Source organism: Silurus aristotelis, assembly GCF_946808225.1.
Source record: "Silurus aristotelis genome assembly, chromosome: 14".
Classification (NCBI taxonomy): domain Eukaryota; kingdom Metazoa; phylum Chordata; class Actinopteri; order Siluriformes; family Siluridae; genus Silurus; species Silurus aristotelis.
In genome coordinates, this window is record NC_139587.1 from 15,156,285 (window position 1) to 15,175,338 (window position 19,054).

General features: G+C 39.2%; 1 protein-coding gene across 8 annotated transcripts in view; it reads left to right on the top strand.

Moving 5' to 3' along the window:
* Positions 1-17,284, top strand: part of atp11c (ATPase phospholipid transporting 11C (ATP11C blood group)) — a 61,527-nt gene extending 44,243 nt beyond the window's left edge. Inside the window, exons 16-31 of one of the 8 annotated variants that reach the window (XM_083560077.1) lie at positions 610-683; positions 779-882; positions 987-1,168; positions 1,628-1,894; positions 3,665-3,842; positions 3,931-4,033; positions 4,793-4,938; positions 5,041-5,100; positions 5,634-5,761; positions 7,505-7,640; positions 7,739-7,804; positions 7,906-8,009; positions 8,120-8,276; positions 13,062-13,170; positions 13,879-13,910; positions 15,074-17,284. In XM_083560077.1, the coding sequence (XP_083416203.1) occupies positions 610-683; positions 779-882; positions 987-1,168; positions 1,628-1,894; positions 3,665-3,842; positions 3,931-4,033; positions 4,793-4,938; positions 5,041-5,100; positions 5,634-5,761; positions 7,505-7,640; positions 7,739-7,804; positions 7,906-8,009; positions 8,120-8,276; positions 13,062-13,166 (1,810 nt within the window). In that variant the 3' untranslated portion in view covers positions 13,167-13,170; positions 13,879-13,910; positions 15,074-17,284. Of the gene's footprint in view, positions 1-609; positions 684-778; positions 883-986; positions 1,169-1,627; positions 1,895-3,664; positions 3,843-3,930; positions 4,034-4,792; positions 4,939-5,040; positions 5,101-5,633; positions 5,762-7,504; positions 7,641-7,738; positions 7,805-7,905; positions 8,010-8,119; positions 9,205-10,431; positions 10,570-13,061; positions 13,171-13,878; positions 13,911-15,073 lie in introns of those variants that run through there. The other 7 variants (XM_083560078.1, XM_083560076.1, XM_083560079.1 and 4 more) reach the window with 7 other exon arrangements.
* Positions 17,285-19,054: the final 1,770 nt, after the last annotated feature.

The following is a 19,054-nucleotide window of genomic DNA, read 5'->3' on the forward strand; positions in this document are numbered from 1 at the left end:
ACTAATAGAAAATGTAGTACATCACATTCATGTCCATGTGAGTTTGAACTTGTTTGGGAGGATCCTGGGAGAATCAGTTAAATTCCGCAAACACATTTTTTCCTTGAACTCTTGAACCCTGCTCAGTTTATCATACATTTGCCTGAGTGCTGTATCATTCTGTTGAGATAATTCCCCCCTAAATTTATCTATATATCTCTATGATCTTTCTAAAGACATGATGTATTTACTGAGGTCTCTTCTGTGGACCAAATCTGTTGTTTTTTATTTATTTTTATTAGGTCATTTACACATTGTATGAATTTGTGTGCATCTTTGTAGACTATGTGTCATTCACACAAATCTACTCTATATATGATGTGGCAACTATTATCTGATTACAGACTGAACTACTTAAGCCATCACTATCCATATTAATAAAAGTGTGTGTGTGTGTGTGTGTGTACATGCATATGTATGTATTAATGTATGTATGCACACACACACAAATATATATATATATATATATAATGTGTGTGTACTTATAATTACTGCTGTGGGAACACACACATTGAGAGAATATGACGGGTAGTTCAAGGTCTTTGTCTTTGCTTTTGTTGAATCGTACAGATACGAGTTGCTTCACGTGCTCAACTTTGACCCTGTGCGGCGGCGAATGAGTGTCATAGTCAGGACCCAGATGGGTAAGTTAATGTGTGGCTAAGTATTTCCTTACATTTTGAACTTTAAACCAGTTAAAGTCTGAGGAACTCTTTGCTCTCTGTGTCTGTGTATTCAGGTGAGACACTGCTTTTTTGCAAAGGGGCAGATTCCTCTATCTTTCCCAGAGTTAGGCCGGAAGAAGTGGACCGAATCCGCATGCACGTTGAGCGCAACGCTACGGTAACCCTTTCTCTCATGTTTTCCAGTGTATTCTACACTAAGGGTCATCTGTACAACATCAAGTCACTCACAGTGGGTTTATATGCGTGTGTGTGTTTGAGCAGGAAGGTTATAGGACCCTGTGTGTGGCGTATAAGCTGCTAAGCCCAGAGGAGTATGCTACAGCAGACGAAAATCTAAGGGAAGCCCGACTGGCTCTGCAGGATCGTGAGGAGAAACTCATGGCTGTGTACAAGCAGGTGGAGACAGACATGAGTCTGATTGGAGCTACAGCAGTAGAGGACAGGTCAGTGTCCCAAGATGCATTGCAGCGAAGGACAGGTCAGTGTCCTAAAGTGCATAGCAAGCTGTTAATAGTACACTAGGGTAGACTCTGCCCTATCAGTTCTCCACAAAACAGTCATCTTTTAACAGTGTTTAGGAACTTCAGGCTTTCCCATGCCCTCCACCAATCACGTCAAATGTATACATAAAGAAACCTTTTTATGCGCATGTATATAGGCAGCAGTTTTTTTTTTTTGTTTGTTTTTTAATCAACAAATAAAAGTCCAGCATATATCTCTTAGTACTTAAAAAAAAAAAGAAAAAGAAAAAGAAAATCTATAGTAGTAGCTAATGCATTCTGTACGTGTCAAAAAAAAAAAAAAAACATACACCTCTTCCACTGTATTTTCAGCCACATGTGAATTTGCAAACCCAATTTTAGTTTTTCATTCGCAAATATTCCCTCCTTGTTGTCTCTCAGATTGCAGGAAGAGGCTGCTGAGACCATGGAAGCCTTACATGGAGCTGGAATGAAAGTGTGGGTTCTTACTGGAGACAAAATGGAGACGGCCAAGTCCACATGCTATGCTTGCCGCCTGTTCCGGAGTGGCACAGAGCTGCTGGAGCTGACGGTGCGAACGCTGGAGGAAGGAGGGAGGAGGCGTGAGGAAAGACTCCATGAGCTCCTTCTGGACTACCACAAGAGGGCAGTGCAGGACGCAGCACCCATCAAAGCTGGAATCACCAGGTCTGCAGTCTCGATAAAGATATATCTGTTTGGATTAACCAAAAAAACACAAGCTAAAGAATTAGGCTATTATTCTGAATCCCAATCGCTGACCTCTAGCTTTTTAATTTATGGAAAGCTAAGCTGGAACAACTTCAGACTATAAAATATCTGCACAGATCATCTGTAAGTATTATGTTCCACTGGCTGTAGTCTAACAATGGCTTGGCACAAAGTATGGTGCATAGTAAAATGTAAAATAGTAAAAAAAATATATATATAATATATATATTTTAATGTACCTTTCTGATTCAATTCATATTTATTTGTATAGTGCTTTTAACAATGCACATTGTCTCAAAGCAGCTTTACACAGATAATGCATTGCTAAGGAATTAATAAGGATGTTCTTTATAAGTGTAAGTTTGTCCTTAATGAGCATGCCGGTGGCGACTGTAACGAGGCAAAACTCCCCAAAAACTGATCAATAATTAATGATTCCACCTATATACTGTATATATCTCCTGTTATGTGAACACATTTATCACTACTTAGACATAAGAGATATAATTAAAAAGCTACTTAAACAAAACCAACTTAGGTCAACTTCTTCTTCTTCTTTCGGCTGCTACCGTTAGGGGTCGTGCCACAACGGATCATCCGTCTCCACACTACTCTGTTCACTACATCTGCCTTTTTCAAACCAGCTACCTGCATCACATCCATAAACCTCCTCCTTGGCCTTCCTCTTTTTCTCCTGCCTAGTGGCTCCATCCTCAGCATTCTCCTACCGATATACCCCATGTCCCTTCTCTGCACATGTCCAAATCATCTTAATCAGCCCTCTTTCACTCGCACCAAAACGTCCTACATGCGCTGTTGTTCTAATAAACTAATTTCTAATTCTGTCCATCCTCGTCACTCCCAATGAAAATCACAACATACAATCTCTAAACCATACAACATCGCAGGTCTCACCACAGTCCTATAAACTTTCCCTTTCACTCTTTTCACACCCTTCTATCACAAATCACTCCTGTCACTCTTCTCCACCCACTCCACCCTGCCTACACTCTTTTCTCTACTTCTCTAACACACTCTCCATTACTTTGCACTATGGACCCATCCACCTTCTCCACCTCTTCTCCCTGCAACCGCACCACTCCACTGGCCTCCCTCATGTACCTCCACCTCTTCATGCTCCCTACTTTCGCCACTAATCACAAAATTATTCGCAAACATCATAGTCAAGGGAGGTTCCTGTCTGACTTCGTCTATCAACAATCCATCACCACTGCAAACAGGAAAGGGCTCAGAGCCGATCTTTGATGCAGTCCAACCTCCACCTTGAACCAGTCTGTCGTTCCTACTTCACACTTCACTGCTGTCACACTGTCCTCATACATGTCCTGCACCACCCTCACATACTTCTCTGACACACCTGACTTCCTCATACAATACCACAACTCCTCTCTCTGCACCCTGTCGTACGCTTTCTCTAAATCCACAAACACACAATGCAACTTCTTCTAATCTTCCTCAGCATGGAAACATACTTGTTCTCACAGATTCGTACTCACAACTACAACTGCTTAAAATAAAGGTGTAATGATCAGAAAGGTATTGCAGTGTCATAAAAAAAGCTCTGTTTTGTTGCGATAAAATAAATTCATTACACTTTTCTGAAGGATTTGTGTATCCATGCACATGCAGTGCTGGAGCATTACTGTTCCAGATGTATTTTTTTATAAAGGGTGTAATATTAAATCTTTCTTGTGTGTGTCTCGTCAGGAGCTGGTCCACAGTGAATCAGGAATATGGCTTCATCATAGATGGAGCCACGCTGTCTTTAGTAATGAACCATTCTCCTGATACAAACTCCAGTCGCTACAAGAGTCTCTTCCTGCAGATCTGCCAGAACTGCACAGCTGTGCTCTGCTGCCGCATGGCACCACTGCAGAAGGCGCAGGTCTGACATGTAGCACGTACACACATGCAAAGAGGACACAGTGTCTCAGTAATAAGAATGCTGATCCTGCTGTATGATTTCTTTGCAGATAGTGAGAATGGTAAAGAATTCTAAAGGCTCTCCCATCACCCTGTCCATTGGGGATGGTGCCAATGATGTCAGCATGATCCTGGAGGCTCATGTGGGCATCGGTAAGTACTATGAATGATTTTGTCAAGGAGTGGCAGACTTCCTTGAATATATTATTTAAAAGTAATGAAAACATTAAGACTTTGGGCCATGATGAAAATGTTTTCATTCATTTCTGTATTCATATTATTCATTCTAGTGTATCAGAGCAAGATTTATGACACATCAGGACCAAATGTTCGCTTGCTGCAAAATTTATCGCACCCACTAACAGGTTCCATGATGAAATAATGAGTGTCGATAAATTGCTATTTTGCTAAATGATTTACTGCAATTTGCTACATTATTGACAAATTACAGTATACTCCTGTGTAGGCTAAGTCATGTCTCAATATTTTATATACATATATATTTTAGAGCTATTTTAATTTAAAACACAATTACGATCATTAAATTGTTACACTCTATTAAGAAAATTCTGTTTTATTTATTTAACATGTACACGAATACACTATAATGCATATATATATCCATTAAAAATGCATTTTTCTTATAGATATTAGTGCATTCGGGCAAGCTGCATGCCAACGGTGCTGATATTTAGTACAGCAGAATTTAAACATTGCATTATTTGTCACTCTGCTTGTCTGTGTTTACTAAATTTTTTTTTTTACTTCTGGTAAATGTTGGTGGCGTTGAAATCATATTTAGCACCTGACCAATATTTCCTAATGAAATGTGTGTTTTTTGAGGAGTTGTTTTGTCATTAGTATAGAGGCTTCTGTATATGTTAATGTAATGCTACCTTGTTTTCCTTGCAGGTATAAAGGGTAAAGAGGGGAGGCAGGCAGTCAGGAACAGTGACTATGCCATCCCTAAACTGAAACACCTAAAGAAGCTATTGCTTGTGCACGGCCACCTCTACTACGTCCGCATCGCTCACCTCGTGCAGTACTTCTTCTACAAGGTAAACAAAAGAAAATGTCAACTCTTAGCATAACACTCTCTGTTTTATCGTTTTGTCCTGAGCAAATGTTTATATTTATATATTTTGTTTTTGTGTCCTCAGAACCTCTGTTTCATTTTACCTCAGTTCCTGTACCAGTTCTTCTGTGGTTGCTCACAACAGGTGGGCATTCTGAGTGAAACCACTTCCTGTCTTTACTTCTCCTTTGTTATTTCCTTCCTCTCCCTGACCCTCAGTGAGTGTGGTGTGATGTTTCTAACATTTATGTACTATCAGGAGAGAAATACTTTGTCTTTTCTTTGACATGTTCTTACCAGGCTTCAATAAATAGATTAAGCCTGTCAGCAATTCTAACAGAAGATCATGCGTTTGTCATGACTGCCAAAGTTAATGTTGAGGCATTAAATATAACACCACACATGCGCACCCCACATTTTCGCTGCCATTTTCTAGTTTGATCCTTTGACTCATCCATAATAATAGGATTGAATAACTGCAAATGGAAGCTGCATTAGCAGGCACTGACTGCAATGGAAATAAGAGACATTACGCTGCAGCATACAGAGAGTTTAATGGATGTTAAAAGAGTTGTCTTTCTTTGTTCAGAGTTATACCTGTGTGTGAGTGCATTTGTGCGTTTTCCTTTGTTTTATTAACCCCGGGTGCCATACCCCTGCCATCCCTGCCCTCTCCAGCCCCTGTATGATGCAGCGTATTTGACGATGTACAACATCTGCTTTACCTCTATGCCCATCCTGGCATACAGTCTGCTGGAGCAGCACATAGCCATTGAGGTCCTGCTACATGATGCCACTCTTTACAAGTAAGACACGTTGCTTGCTTTTTTTCTATTGTCACAATAAAAATAGTTTTTTAATTGTGGTATAGGGTTGCACAATAATGAACAAAAATCCGACATGCTATTTGATAATGCAAAAAATCAATCAATAAATCAAACACATCACTCAATGTTTAATTGTATTAATATATAAGAGCTTCCAGGGAAACAAAAACATTGAAATTTATTTTTCTGTCTATTGACAAAAGGTATTGTAGTATGTAAGGGTATCAGTGGAAAAAACAGCAGCAGGCATCCATTTCTCATTTCAAACTTTTAGCAAACTGTACAATGACGAGTGGAATAAGTGCTAGACCTCAACCTCACTGTACACCTTTTGAATGAATTGGAACGTCGAATGTGAGCCAGGCCTCCTCATCTGATACCAGTGGGTGATCATCTTTCGGCAGAGTCGTGTTGCTAATGCTCTCGTGGCTGAATCATCACAAATCCCCACAGCCATGTTTGCAATCTAGGAGAAAAGGATTAAAATAGTTGAGGTTGTTGTGATGGAAAAGCATGGACCAACTACATATTAATTGCGATGGGATGATCAACAAATAGGAAATAGGTCATAAGAATGATTGCTCTTAGTGTATATTCAGTCTGTTTGTACAGATTGCAGAAAGATTTCTAGCTGTGATAATTGTTAATTTGTAATGTTTTAAGTTAACAGTATGTGTACCAGCTTCATTCTGGATACATGAGCTCACAATTTGTATTTTTTATAAATATAAATATAGTAAAATAGGCATATGCAGTTTTAATTAGCACTCAGACCATTGGAAAAAGATTTTTCAATTCAAGTTGATTTCTATAGGATCAGCTGAGCATGGGAGGTTGCATCCCTGAATGCTTTTTAAAGCTAATTAGCTAAATCACCAGTCTGATTTGATTGAGGATGAAGGAGAGCATATGGAGTTGATCTGCTCTCTCTCACACGTCTTACCAGCCTCTTCAGGCATGTCAACTAAAGTTCTTAAGGGACTGCCATGTGCAGTACAATTACTTACTTCACAGTTGATGTAATAAACTGCACATAACAAAATTTGTATAGGGCTTTTCACAATGAACTCTCAAAGCAAGCCTGCAGTGACTGTGGCGTGGAATAAAAAAAAAAAACCTGAACTTGTACCTTGTGTACATTAATGTATTGTACTAATGTACATTAATCATGTTTCATGAAGAAGAATTGGTAAATGGATCAGCTGAACATGGGAGGTGGTAGCTCAGTGGTTCAGGCATTGGACTTTGGATCGGAAAGTTCAAATCTCACCACCACCATGCTGGGCCCTTGAGCAAGACCCTTAACCCTCCTCTGCTCAGTTGTAAGTTGCTTTGCATAAGGCATCTGCCAAATGCCATAAATGTAGACATGTGGTCATGTTTTCTGACTAAAGCTCACTTTACCTGGATAGAGATTATCATTTTATTTTTTAAATAAAATATGAATTGTGTGTAGCTGAAACATACCTTAGTTCAAGGCCCATCTATCCATGTCTAGCAAAATGAATCGAGTAACTCTCTAGTTTCGTCTGGCGTCTGAATAACAAGCTGCTCTTCAGTTTGCTCTCGTCTGGTCTGAATGATCTAATTATGAACATCTTTGATGCATTAGCGTAACATCATCTTCCTGGATTAGGAGAATGTTTTGGAGTAGCTCATGTTCTGGGTTGGTTGTATAACGTTGTGGTTCTTTAAATTGAGTTCTTCAACTTTTTTTTGTAGGGATATAGCCAAGAATGCTATGTTACGGTGGGCTCCATTCCTCTGCTGGACCATGCTGGGGCTTTTCCAGGGGCTTCTCTTCTTTTTTGGTGTCAAATATTTGTACACCAACCCAGCACTACAGGACAACGGCCAGGTCAGTGTCATTTCTGGCTACTCTTTGACAGTCCTTTAAGCTGTTTTGTGGCAATGCCATACTTGTCGAATCCTCACTTTTCTTTGCTTCTCTTCCAGGTTTTTGGAAATTGGTCCTATGGAACAACAGTTTTTACAGTCCTTGTTTTTACTGTCACACTAAAGGTTAGCAGCAGAAACAAGCACATTTCTTCTACACTATTTGCACCATATTAGATTTTCTGTCTACGTGACTGGTTTTCTACTTTTTTGTTTCTCTCTTTCAGCTGGCCTTGGACACACGGCATTGGACGTGGATTAACCACTTTGTGATGTGGGGCTCACTGGCCTTCTATGTGTTTTTCAGCTTCTTCTGGGGAGGCATAATATGGTGAGCGAATGTGGAAAGCAGTATATAATGAATGGCATATAGAACAATGCTTATTGAACCATGACTCCTGAGTAGCTCCCACATGACTGACCACTTTTTATTTCTCCTAGGCCATTCCTGAAGCAGCAACGGATGTACTTTGTTTTCGCTAACGTGCTTAGCTCGGTATCCGCCTGGCTGGTCATCATCCTCCTCATCCTCCTTAGTCTCATTCCACAGATCCTGTTCGCGGTCTTGCGTAAACCCAGAGGCCCCCGCTCTCAACAGGTACTTCACTCTTTCTTGCCATCTGTCTTTCATAACTTGTCAAATACATTATATTTGCTTATTTTCCAGACTGCAATTTTGTACATGTTCAACTTGGAACAACCAGAATTTTATTTGCCCTTGTTTTTTTCTATACATTTGTTTTGTTTTCCTCTTGATTGCATAAGACAACATCACAAAATCATTCCAACAAATAAAGTGCAACGAGTCACTCTGTAATAAGGAAAAACCAATGATTTTACATACCTTAATCCATCTAATGAATTCAGACCACTCCCTGAAAGCTTTTTAAAGCTAATAAGCTAAATCACCAGTCTGATTTGATTGAGGATGAAGGAGAGCATATGGAGTTGATCTGCTCTCTCTCACACGTCTTACCAGCCTCTTCAGGCATGTCAACTAAAGTTCTTGAGAACTGGCATGTGCAGTACAATTACTTAATTCACAGTCGATGTAATAAACCGCACATGATTATATACAGAGATGCTCAGTCAGAGTTCTAAAACATTACACTGTTGTACTCTACTAAGTGACAGCATAATTTAACGCTACTCGTATTAAATTGTAATACAGCATACTCCATAATGCCAATGTGTTTTATACAATGTGTTGTCTTTATGTATAATCTTAAAATAAAATAATAATACCAAGAAAAATAATAGCAAGGAAAATAATAGCAACATAATTGCTGATGTGTTACTATTTTCAAATTGGCATTAAACCCTGAAGAGTTTTATCGTCACAGCAATTAGTCAGAGATTATTTGATCTTAATGAACACGTCGTGCTTTTTCTTCATTTGCATTTAACACTTTGGATTGTTGCAGAACAAGTCAGTTCTGTGCTACCACTTATACAGCATTAGATTAGCTGTAAATGCTTTCTGTCTCCCTTCATGCCAATAAGGCAAAAAATAAAAAATAAAAAAAATAAATCAGCTTGTCATGTTACAAGGAAACAAGAAATTGGAAAACCTGCTGACACCCGAGACTTTTTTTTATAATTAAATAAACCTGTTTTTTTGTTTGTTTTTTTTACTGAAAGTGTCACTAATGCACTATATTGACGAAAGTTTGTGGACACCTTACTATTAGATTGTGCCATTTTTCTGGGAAAATGTCCCACTAGATTTTGGAGTATGTTTGTGGAGATGTGTGCTCATTCAGCTACAAGGGCACGAGTAAAGTCAGGCACTTGTTAAGAGGGAGGAGGCCTGGGGTCCAGCAAGCTTTTTTTAATTCATCCCACAGATTCCTTTGATCCCATATTTAAAAATGTTCTCGGGTATAGCAGGCATCTTAAGATCTTTTACTCCAAACCATTGAAACAGTATCTTCATGGAGCTTGCTTTGTGCTAAGGTGCATTGTGCTGCAGGAAAACAGGTTTGGGTTTCCTAGCTCAAGTGACTTCTAAAGACATAAAGCTCCAACTTTGTGTTAACAGTTTGGGGAAGAGTGCAAAAGTCAAGTGTCCTGATCCTTTTGTCCATATAGTGCATGGTTATTAGCTTAAGATTATGTTTCATATTCTTAAGCACATTCTACTTTAAAAGCAATAATATATTAGGACAAGCACATTATGATAAACCTGTGATTTGAAGCTCGCTTTATTTATCTGAATATAAGATATGGAAGTAGTAAGAGTCAGGATAACTGCACAGATGCCAGGCTTTCCTTTTTTTATATGTACTATAAATGGTGCCCCAATTTGATTAATTCTTTTTTATTTATGTATTTATTTTTTTTAATTGCTTAGTCACATTTCATATGCTTTCAGATTTTTGGGATATTATTTAACCTCATATTTTGAATTCATTTGAATGAATATGCAAATCTCATCGATTATATTTTACAGATTTCTTATGGAGGACGGTGATAAATGTATTGGAAACTGTAGGCTTGATGTGGCCATCTTTTTACTTCCTGTATATCTGTTTTCCCCCAAACATGCTTTTAGTTCTCTGCCTTTGGCCCTTTTGTTTGTTTTTTTAACCTCTATCCTTTTACCCCCATCTTTTTTTTCTTTCCCTCTCTTTTTTTTTCTCTCTATTTGTTTTTGTTGTCACATTTCCCTTTAATTTGATCTCTCTATTTCTCTCTGACTCTTTTTTCTTCTCTCTCTCTCTCCTTTTCTCCTTTGTGTTTGGGTGCTATAGAAGAAGCAGCGGCTTCCTTCCTCTGGGACTTCCACTATCTTCATGCTGTCGCAGACTGCCAGCACTCACAGCTTTTCCTGGAGTGACTGAGGTCTCTTTGACCCTATGTTCGTTTCTTCCCCTTATGTTCTGCCCGCCTTCTCTCCATACGTACAGTGAGGAAAATAAGTATTTGAACACCCTGCTATTTTGCAAGTTCTCCCACTTAGAAATCATGGAGGGGTCTGAAATTGTCATCGTAGGTGCATGTCCACTGTGAGAGACATAAACTAAAAAAAAAATCCAGAAATCACAATATATGATTTTTAAACTATTTATTTGTATGATACAGCTGCAAATAAGTATTTGAACACCTGTCTATCAGCTAGAATGCTGACCCTCAAAGACCTGTTAGTCTGCCTTTAAAATGTCCACCTCCACTACATTTATTATCCTAAATTAGATGCACCTGTTTGAGGTCGTTAGCTGTCCACCCCATACAATCAGTAAGAATCCATCTACTAACATGGCCAAGACCAAAGAGCTGTCCAAAGACACTAGAGACAAAATTGTACACCTCCACAAGGCTGGAAAGGGCTACGGGGAAATTGCCAAGCAGCTTGGTGAAAAAAGGTCCACTGTTGGAGCAATTATTAGAAAATGGAAAAAGCTAAACATGACTGTCAATCTCCCTCGGACTGGGGCTCCATGCAAGATCTCACCTCGTGGGGTCTCAATGATCCTAAGGAAGGTGAGAAATCAGCCCAGAACTACACGGGAGGAGCTGGTCAATGACCTAAAAAGAGCTGGAACCACCGTTTCCAAGGTTACTGTTGGTAATACACTAAGACGTCATAGTTTGAAATCATGCATGGCACGGAAGGTTCCCCTGCTTAAACCAGCACATGTCCAGGCACGTCTTAAGTTTGCCAATGACCATTTGGATGATCCAGAGGAGTCATGGGAGAAAGTCATGTGGTCAGATGAGACCAAAATAGAACTTTTGGGTCATAATTCCACTAAACGTGTTTGGAGGAAGAATAATGATGAGTACCATCCCAAGAACACCATCCCTACTGTGAAGCATGGGGGTGGTAGCATCATGCTTTGGGGGTGTTTTTCTGCACATTAGACAGGGCGACTGCACTGTATTAAGGAGAGGATGACCGGGGCCATGTATTGCGAGATTTTGGGGAACAACCTCCTTCCCTCAGTTAGAGCATTGAAGATGGGTCGAGGCTGGGTCTTCCAACATGACAATGACCCGAAGCACACAGCCAGGATAACCAAGGAGTGGCTCTGTAAGAAGCATATCAAGGTTCTGGCGTGGCTTAGCCAGTCTCCAGACCTAAACCCAATAGAGAATCTGTGGAGGGAGCTCAAACTCCGTGTTTCTCAGCGACAGGCCAGAAACCTGACTGATCTAGAGAAGATCTGTGTGGAGGAGTGGGCCAAAATCCCTCCTGCAGTGTGTGCAAACCTGGTGAAAAACTACAGGAAACGTTTGACCTCTGTAATTGCAAACAAAGGCTACTGTACCAAATATTAACATTGACTTTCTCAGGTGTTCAAATACTTATTTGCAGCTGTGTCATACAAATAAATAGTTAAAAAAATCATACATTGTGATTTCTGGATTTTTTTTTTTTAGATTATGTCTCTCACAGTGGACATGCACCTACGATGACAATTTCAGACCCCTCCATGATTTCTAAGTGGGAAAACTTGCAAAATAGCAGGGTGTTTAAATACTTATTTTCCTCACTGTATCTTTTCCCCCATTTATTGGGGTGTGTAGTCCAGAGTCTCTTGGGTTGGTGTTTGATGCTCAAGGTTATTTTTAAGCGTGAATGCATTGGTTTGTGGGTGTGTAGACCCCTTTGTGATAATTGGGATGGAAGTCTTTTTGGTTAGCGTGTGCTCGCCAGTGTGTGCGTGTTTTGTGAGGTTTTTTTCCAACCGCCTTTTCCCCAGTCACCTGCTTTGTCTGTGCATGCCCAATCAGGTGAATGCAGCACGCATATATGCACAGATTATACCTGCATGCGTGCTGAGCCAAGACTTCACTGTTTCATATACACAGCTACTGCGGGTATCATCACGAGTGTGTGCACTGAAAATTACAGAGTTTATGTTTTTGCATATTTTTGTGTCTATACCCACTCTGGTCTTTAACACAAGTTGCTTTATTGAGGTGGTATAACTTGGTGGTATTACTTACATACATACATACATACATACATACAAACAATAAATATCATCAATCAATTTTGATGATTATGGCTTACAGCTGATGAAAACCCAAAATTCAGTATCTCAGAAAATTTTTATATTGGGAAAAAGTTAAATATTGGAGACTCATGGTATCACATTTAAATCAGCAAATTAACTCAAAACTCCAGCAAAGGTTTTCTGAGCCTTTAAATGGTGTCTCAGTCTGGTTTCAGGCTACACAATCATGGGGGAAGACTTCTGACTTGACAGTTGTCCGACAGTTATAAAGGTTTTTGTTAATCAGACTTCTAAGAACTATAGCATTGTCATCTGTTTTGTGTGTGTGTGTGTGTGTGTGTGTGTGTGTTGGTTTGCAAGCACATATACCATTCTATCCATAGTGTCATAAGTGTCTCACACACTCCCCACCCTTTCAGAAGAAGTCTGCTCGCTCGGGTACTGGGAGCAGCCAGTCCTCACGATCTTCAGCCCGGCCTCTGCTCATGAGAACCTTTTCAGACGAGTCCAATACTGTCATATGATCAGGTACCAGACCTACCAATCACAGCCCTTTTAGTTGCCCTAAGCTAACACAGGGCTTGTCTAGTCCAAGTCATCAGTACAGGTCAAAGTGTGCATTGTAAAAGTCAGTGAAAAAAAGGGTTAGGGTTAAAGCGAGATATAAGGAATACAATTATTGGCAGGATAAAAAGAATGTTCCTTTCAACTCTGTAGAGAAATCCCCCTCTCGAAAAGCTCCTGCATGCGCTCTTAGAAAAATTCCCTGTGATTGGGTATTTAACTAATGTGTGTTTTAACTGACTAAACCCTCTTCAGTTCTGTTGGTCTGGGAATCATTTGTGTGGTCAGGGTTTGTGTGTGTTTGGGTGTCTATATATGTGTGGGTGTTTTGTGTCATTCATATCTGTACATAATTTGCAGATTTGTCTGCATCAGTGGTCTTGTATATAATATGACTGTGTTTAAATGTGTGTTGGAATTTGCGTTTTTTTGTTTTGTTTTGTTTTATCCGTTTGCATGCGTCGTCATTGCAATTCCTAACCTGCCTAAACCCGGTCAGTATGTTGTGTATTTGGTTGCAGAAACTTGGCCTTTTAATGTAAACCTTGCACCCTGCATATACATGTGCTTTTGCCTGCTGTGAATGTGTGCATGGTGATTGAGTCAGCTATCAAAGCGATTGTATGCATGGCTCACTCACCAGCATTAAACTGGTTTCTCTGTTCTTCTCAGCTGTCAGAGGACCCCCTCCTTCATACAGCCAGGTAAAGTGATGCCATCGGTGATTGATGGCAATGATGCCAGTGGACTGCTCTCAGCAGGTCCGTGTATGTTGTGCTCATTTGTGTTTTTGTCTCAAAATGAAACGGGGACAAAAGTGAAACATCCGTTTATTACAGTAATAAATGATATTTATTTTCTCTCTTCTCACACACGAATACATGCTGCTTTTCGTTACATTTTGAAACAACTGCAACAGAAATGAACATGATGTACACAGATTTGAGCACCACTGCCAACCAAATCAAATCAAAACAAAATCCAACTATACTCAAATCACTTCCAATCTTAACAAACTCAAGATTTTCAATGATTGAACTTATTTGGTTTTGGTTTTTTGATACTTTATTTAAGCAAGATGTGTTTGTATTATATCTGGTAGGTCATTTGGTTTGTTAATATTAATTGCAGTAAATTTTCTTTCACTTCAATTTTAAAAATGTGATCACAGTGACTGTGACATGGCTGTTGGTGAATGATCGGATATTCTGAGTATTTCATAAACTGGCATTTGTATGCAAAAGAAAAACAACAAAAGAAAACAAAAACAAACACTGTAGCATTCTCACAGAATGCTGAAATTCAGAAAAAGATCCAGTAAGTGGCAGTTATCTGCGCATGAACACATTGTTAAAGAGAAAGGTCATAGGAGAACGCCAAAAACGCACATTGATGTGCTAGTGTTGCAGAAGACTACATCCAAACCTGTTGAAGACTGTAAAAACATCAAGGCTTTTTCCAATCTTCAACTGTACAGTTTGGGTAAGTTCACTGTAGTCCTCTTGTGTCCACTGTAGCTTGAGATACCTGCTCTGGAATCCTAATGTGGGTTTCGGCTGTTGTATTTAGTCAAGGTTAGATGTGCTGTGCTTAATAATATGCTATTCTGCTCACCACAGTTATCAGAGTTACTTGACCATCCCTTTGAGCTTGAACCAGTCTGGCTATTCTCTTGTAACCTCTTTTTTTCTTTTTTTTTTTTTTTTTTTTTTTACCTCTGACTGTTTTGCATGGAAATCCCAGACATCCCAGAAAGTCACTGTAAGATCACGTTTGTGCAAACGAAGTTGGTGGTAGTTCAGCTCGGAGACCGGTGCTCTTCTTAGGAACGATCATTTCACTGTTTGTATTTCTGTTCTTACTACAGATCACCACCATCACCACACTGTCCTACAAGGCTCTGAAAGAACTCAACTGAAGGACATGGAAAAGCCTGGAAGGAAAGGAAACACCCCCTCCCCCCCCCCCCCCCCCCCACACACACACACACACACACACACACCCACCACCACCACCACCTCCTGAGCTGTACTGGCTACCTGTCCCTCCTGCCTGGTCAAAACAGGACAAGAAAATGGACGCAACCAAATGAAAATAAATCAAACCAACAAAGCCTTTTCATCCCAGGCCTGGATCCAGCAGTCATATGGCCCTCTGTCCTCTTTGTCCTTTACTCTTTATAGTATGACTTCACATATGCACACTGTGTCGCTGGTCTTCACAGCATGTGCCACTTTTCGTCCACGATGTTTCATGACCCATTCAGCACTTCTTGCTCGAGCATTAGAGAGGAGGATTAGCAGGATATTGTGGGCATTCTCGAACATGCTGTAGTGATGGCATTGACCTTACTGGTTTACAAAGCTGCCTTTCAACAACATGCTGTCTGTCCACTTGTGCAAAGCGAAAGGTTCGCATGTGTTTTCCTATCGCGTGTGAGTGTGTGTGGTCAAGAGGTATATTCTAAAATTGTGTGCAAACATTTCTTTCCTCCTCTATAATACATTTGGGTGCAGATCATAGTGTCTAATAATGCAGGGATCACTCGAGATATCGGATTATGGATTTGTTAATAAGTAGATATGTATTTCTGTTTGTGTTTGCTGGAAACCAAAAAAAGTCTTCTGGAGTGCCTGCTCTGCATAACCAGTCCTGCACGTGTAATGGTGTGTGTGTTTTGTGTGTGAGAGACTAAACTATACTTCAACACACAGTGTGTGGAGCACGGGTTCATTGTGTTCTCTTTGTATTGGCATGGGGTCAGGTTTTACTCTTCATTGTTTGTTTTTGTTTTTGTTTTTGTTGTTTTCTGTATTCGTCATGAGCATAGCATTTATTTTATTTCTCTTCTTCCTAGTTTGCGCTTCTTCATACATTCCATCGCTGTGTGCCATAATTTCCAATCACTTTTCTCAGTTATTCCTGATTTGTATTTGTATTTTTCTCTGTCTACTGTATGAATCAATTTGACATATTTATTTAAATAACTTTGTCACACAGGTTATATTTTTATGACGTGTATCTTTTTATCATGAAGAACAGTAAATTTAGATCCGTGTAATCCCACATGCCGGGCTCAGTGGATGTTTGAGAGCAGGGATAGCTGTTAGATCAGCGCTTCACACATCACCCGGTGGGTTTACAGTTGGAACGGTGCTCGCGGTCACATCTCAGTAAGCCCTTTAAAGAAAGCTGAATGATTATTTTACGTTTTCATGTATTTGCTATTAGCCCAAAGTGGGCGTAAAGAACCAATTTTTCAGCATGATTTATAATTTTTATAATTTTTTTCATTAAAGAAATAAATAAAGGTCATGTTTTGAAATCATTCAGATCTGGAAGGCACCGTGCCCTGTTACCGTTACAGCGTAACTCGATTCAAACCAGCTTTATGTGCGTTACTGTGAGAGCAGTGGCAAGTGTTAGACCTCTGACTGTGTCATGATGCCAAGCATCTTAAGTCCAGATTTTAGTTCACCGACAAGCACTTTCTGATTCTGTCATCAATTGCTATTTTGAGAAAAGAAATCTACATAACAAAAAGCTCTATAATGTATTTTTTTATTTCATTTGTTTGAAACATTTATTTGAAGATGTCTGGGTTATACAGCCATTTAGCAGTGACATTCTGAGTTTTATTTGTCTGTGTGTAGAGCTCAGAATGGGGATGGGTGAATGGGGACCTGCTTGCAATGTTTCAAATACCTTTAAAAGATATCAGAGATGCTATTTTCAAGCTTATTACTGTTTGATTGTCATACTTGCCTGAAAATGAGAAAAAAAAGGTTGACTTTTTACTGCACCTTTTTTCCATGCTAATTTGTAAGAAAATAGGGGGGGGATGTAAAAAAACAAAACAAAACAAAAAAAAGGTGTAATACTGTCTGAGGGTGAAAACTGGGCCAGTTTCAGGATGTGGTGCTGATGGGAGTCCAGCACCAACATAGGCAGCCATGTCCTCTGTGTCAGGACCCTCAGGCTCCCACCCTTCAAGCTGAATGTACCTCTTTAACAATGGTCTGTTCCAAATTATGGGAAAAAAAAAACTTTATATAATAAAACTGTTTTTGAAATCAAAGGTCTTGCTGGCTGAGTTGCTTTAACAGTATATATATTTTTTTATCTTTTATTTTATTTTTTATTTTTTTTTGTATATTATTTGACTCTAGTGTTATTTCGTTCATTAAATATGTTGTGAAACTTTATATTTTGATTTTAATGAGAGGCATCTGGAATCTTTTTTGGCCTCCCTGGTGGTCTAGTGGTTAGGATGCGGCGCTCTCACTGCTGCGGCCCGGGTTTAATCCCCGGTCAGGGATCCAACCCAGTGCACTCTTAGTGCCGGTCCCAATGGGGAGGGTTGCGTTAGGAAGGGCATCCAGCGTAAAAACGTGCCAAATCAAAACATGCGGATGATCCGTTGTGGCGACCCCTAATGGGAGAAGCCGAAAGAAAGAAATTTTTTTTTTAGTGGCCTCTATGGAAGCTCAACTGTAAAACTGATTGAGATGATGATTTGTTTTAAGTTTCAATGTACATTTATTTTTTTAATATGATGTTTCATAGTCATAATGATTTTTTAAATATCAAGAAACACTCCTTTGATTTTTTTTGTATTTTTTTGTTTTATTATTTGGTTGATTTTTGACTTCTTACAGTATGGTTGAAAACATGCAAGTGCACATTTAATATCAATCAAACCTGATGACAAACGTAAAGGTAAAAGGGGAAAATGGTAATAAATGATGATGACAATTTTAATCAAAATCTGCAAGGGAAAGGCAGAAAAGTTTTCCCAAAACGCTCTTGTTTCAGATCCGAGTCTGTACCTACTGTAACTCTAAATAAAGAGAATAGAGCAATCTATTACAGGATTGTAATTTTTAACAGTTGCATAAAATAAGGCATCGAACTAAGAGGGTACAGAAAACTAATGCTGGATTGTAAAGAAAAGGAAGGAAATATCCTCAAAAATGAAGGTAGAGAAAACTAATAAAGAACAGAAAAGGCAGAGAAACAGTTACATATTGGCTTTCTGAAAATGTCCTTCAAATAGCAGAAGCATGTTTTTCTTTTTTATGGTTAGGTTTTTGTTTATTTATTTCTATAGTGCTTTTTACAATGGACATTGTCTTAAAGCAGCTATACAGAACTTAAGAATTAAGGTGAATGATGTGTTTTTATCCCTGATGAGCAGCCTGGGTGACTGTGGCAAGGAAAAAGTCTCTAGATGTATGAGGGAGAAACCCATCCTCATATAAGTGATATCAAGGGTGTGATTTATAAATATTTAAACCATACAAAACACTAGAAAACGAGAACTAGTTACCTGATGATGTTAATCAGGTAAAGGGTGGAGAAATTTCGGCTGTTTTGGTCTTCGTCAAAATACGTTCGGTTCTCCAATGTGCAGAGATCGGAGTAGTAATGTGTTTGCCATCAGCCACTATTTGCTGAACTAGTCTCTTATTTTGTCTAATAAAACAAGCTGAAGGAGAGACAGAAAGTTGTACTATATACAGCGGGGAAAATAAGTATTTGACACATCAGCATTTTTATCAGTAAGGGGATTTCTAAGTGGGCTATTGACACAACATTTCCATCAGATGTAGCCATCAAGCCAAATATTGAATTCATACAAAGAAATCAGAACATTTAAGTATACAAGTTGAGTCATAATAAATAAAGTGAAATGACACAGGGAATAAGTATTGAACACATTAAGATAAGGTGCAAAATGGCATAGAAAACCAGGAGATCACCTGAAATCTGTCAGTATTTAGAGAGAAACCCTGCCCCCTATCAGTACTAATTAAAATCAGCTGCTTTAGTTCTAATTGATGGCCTA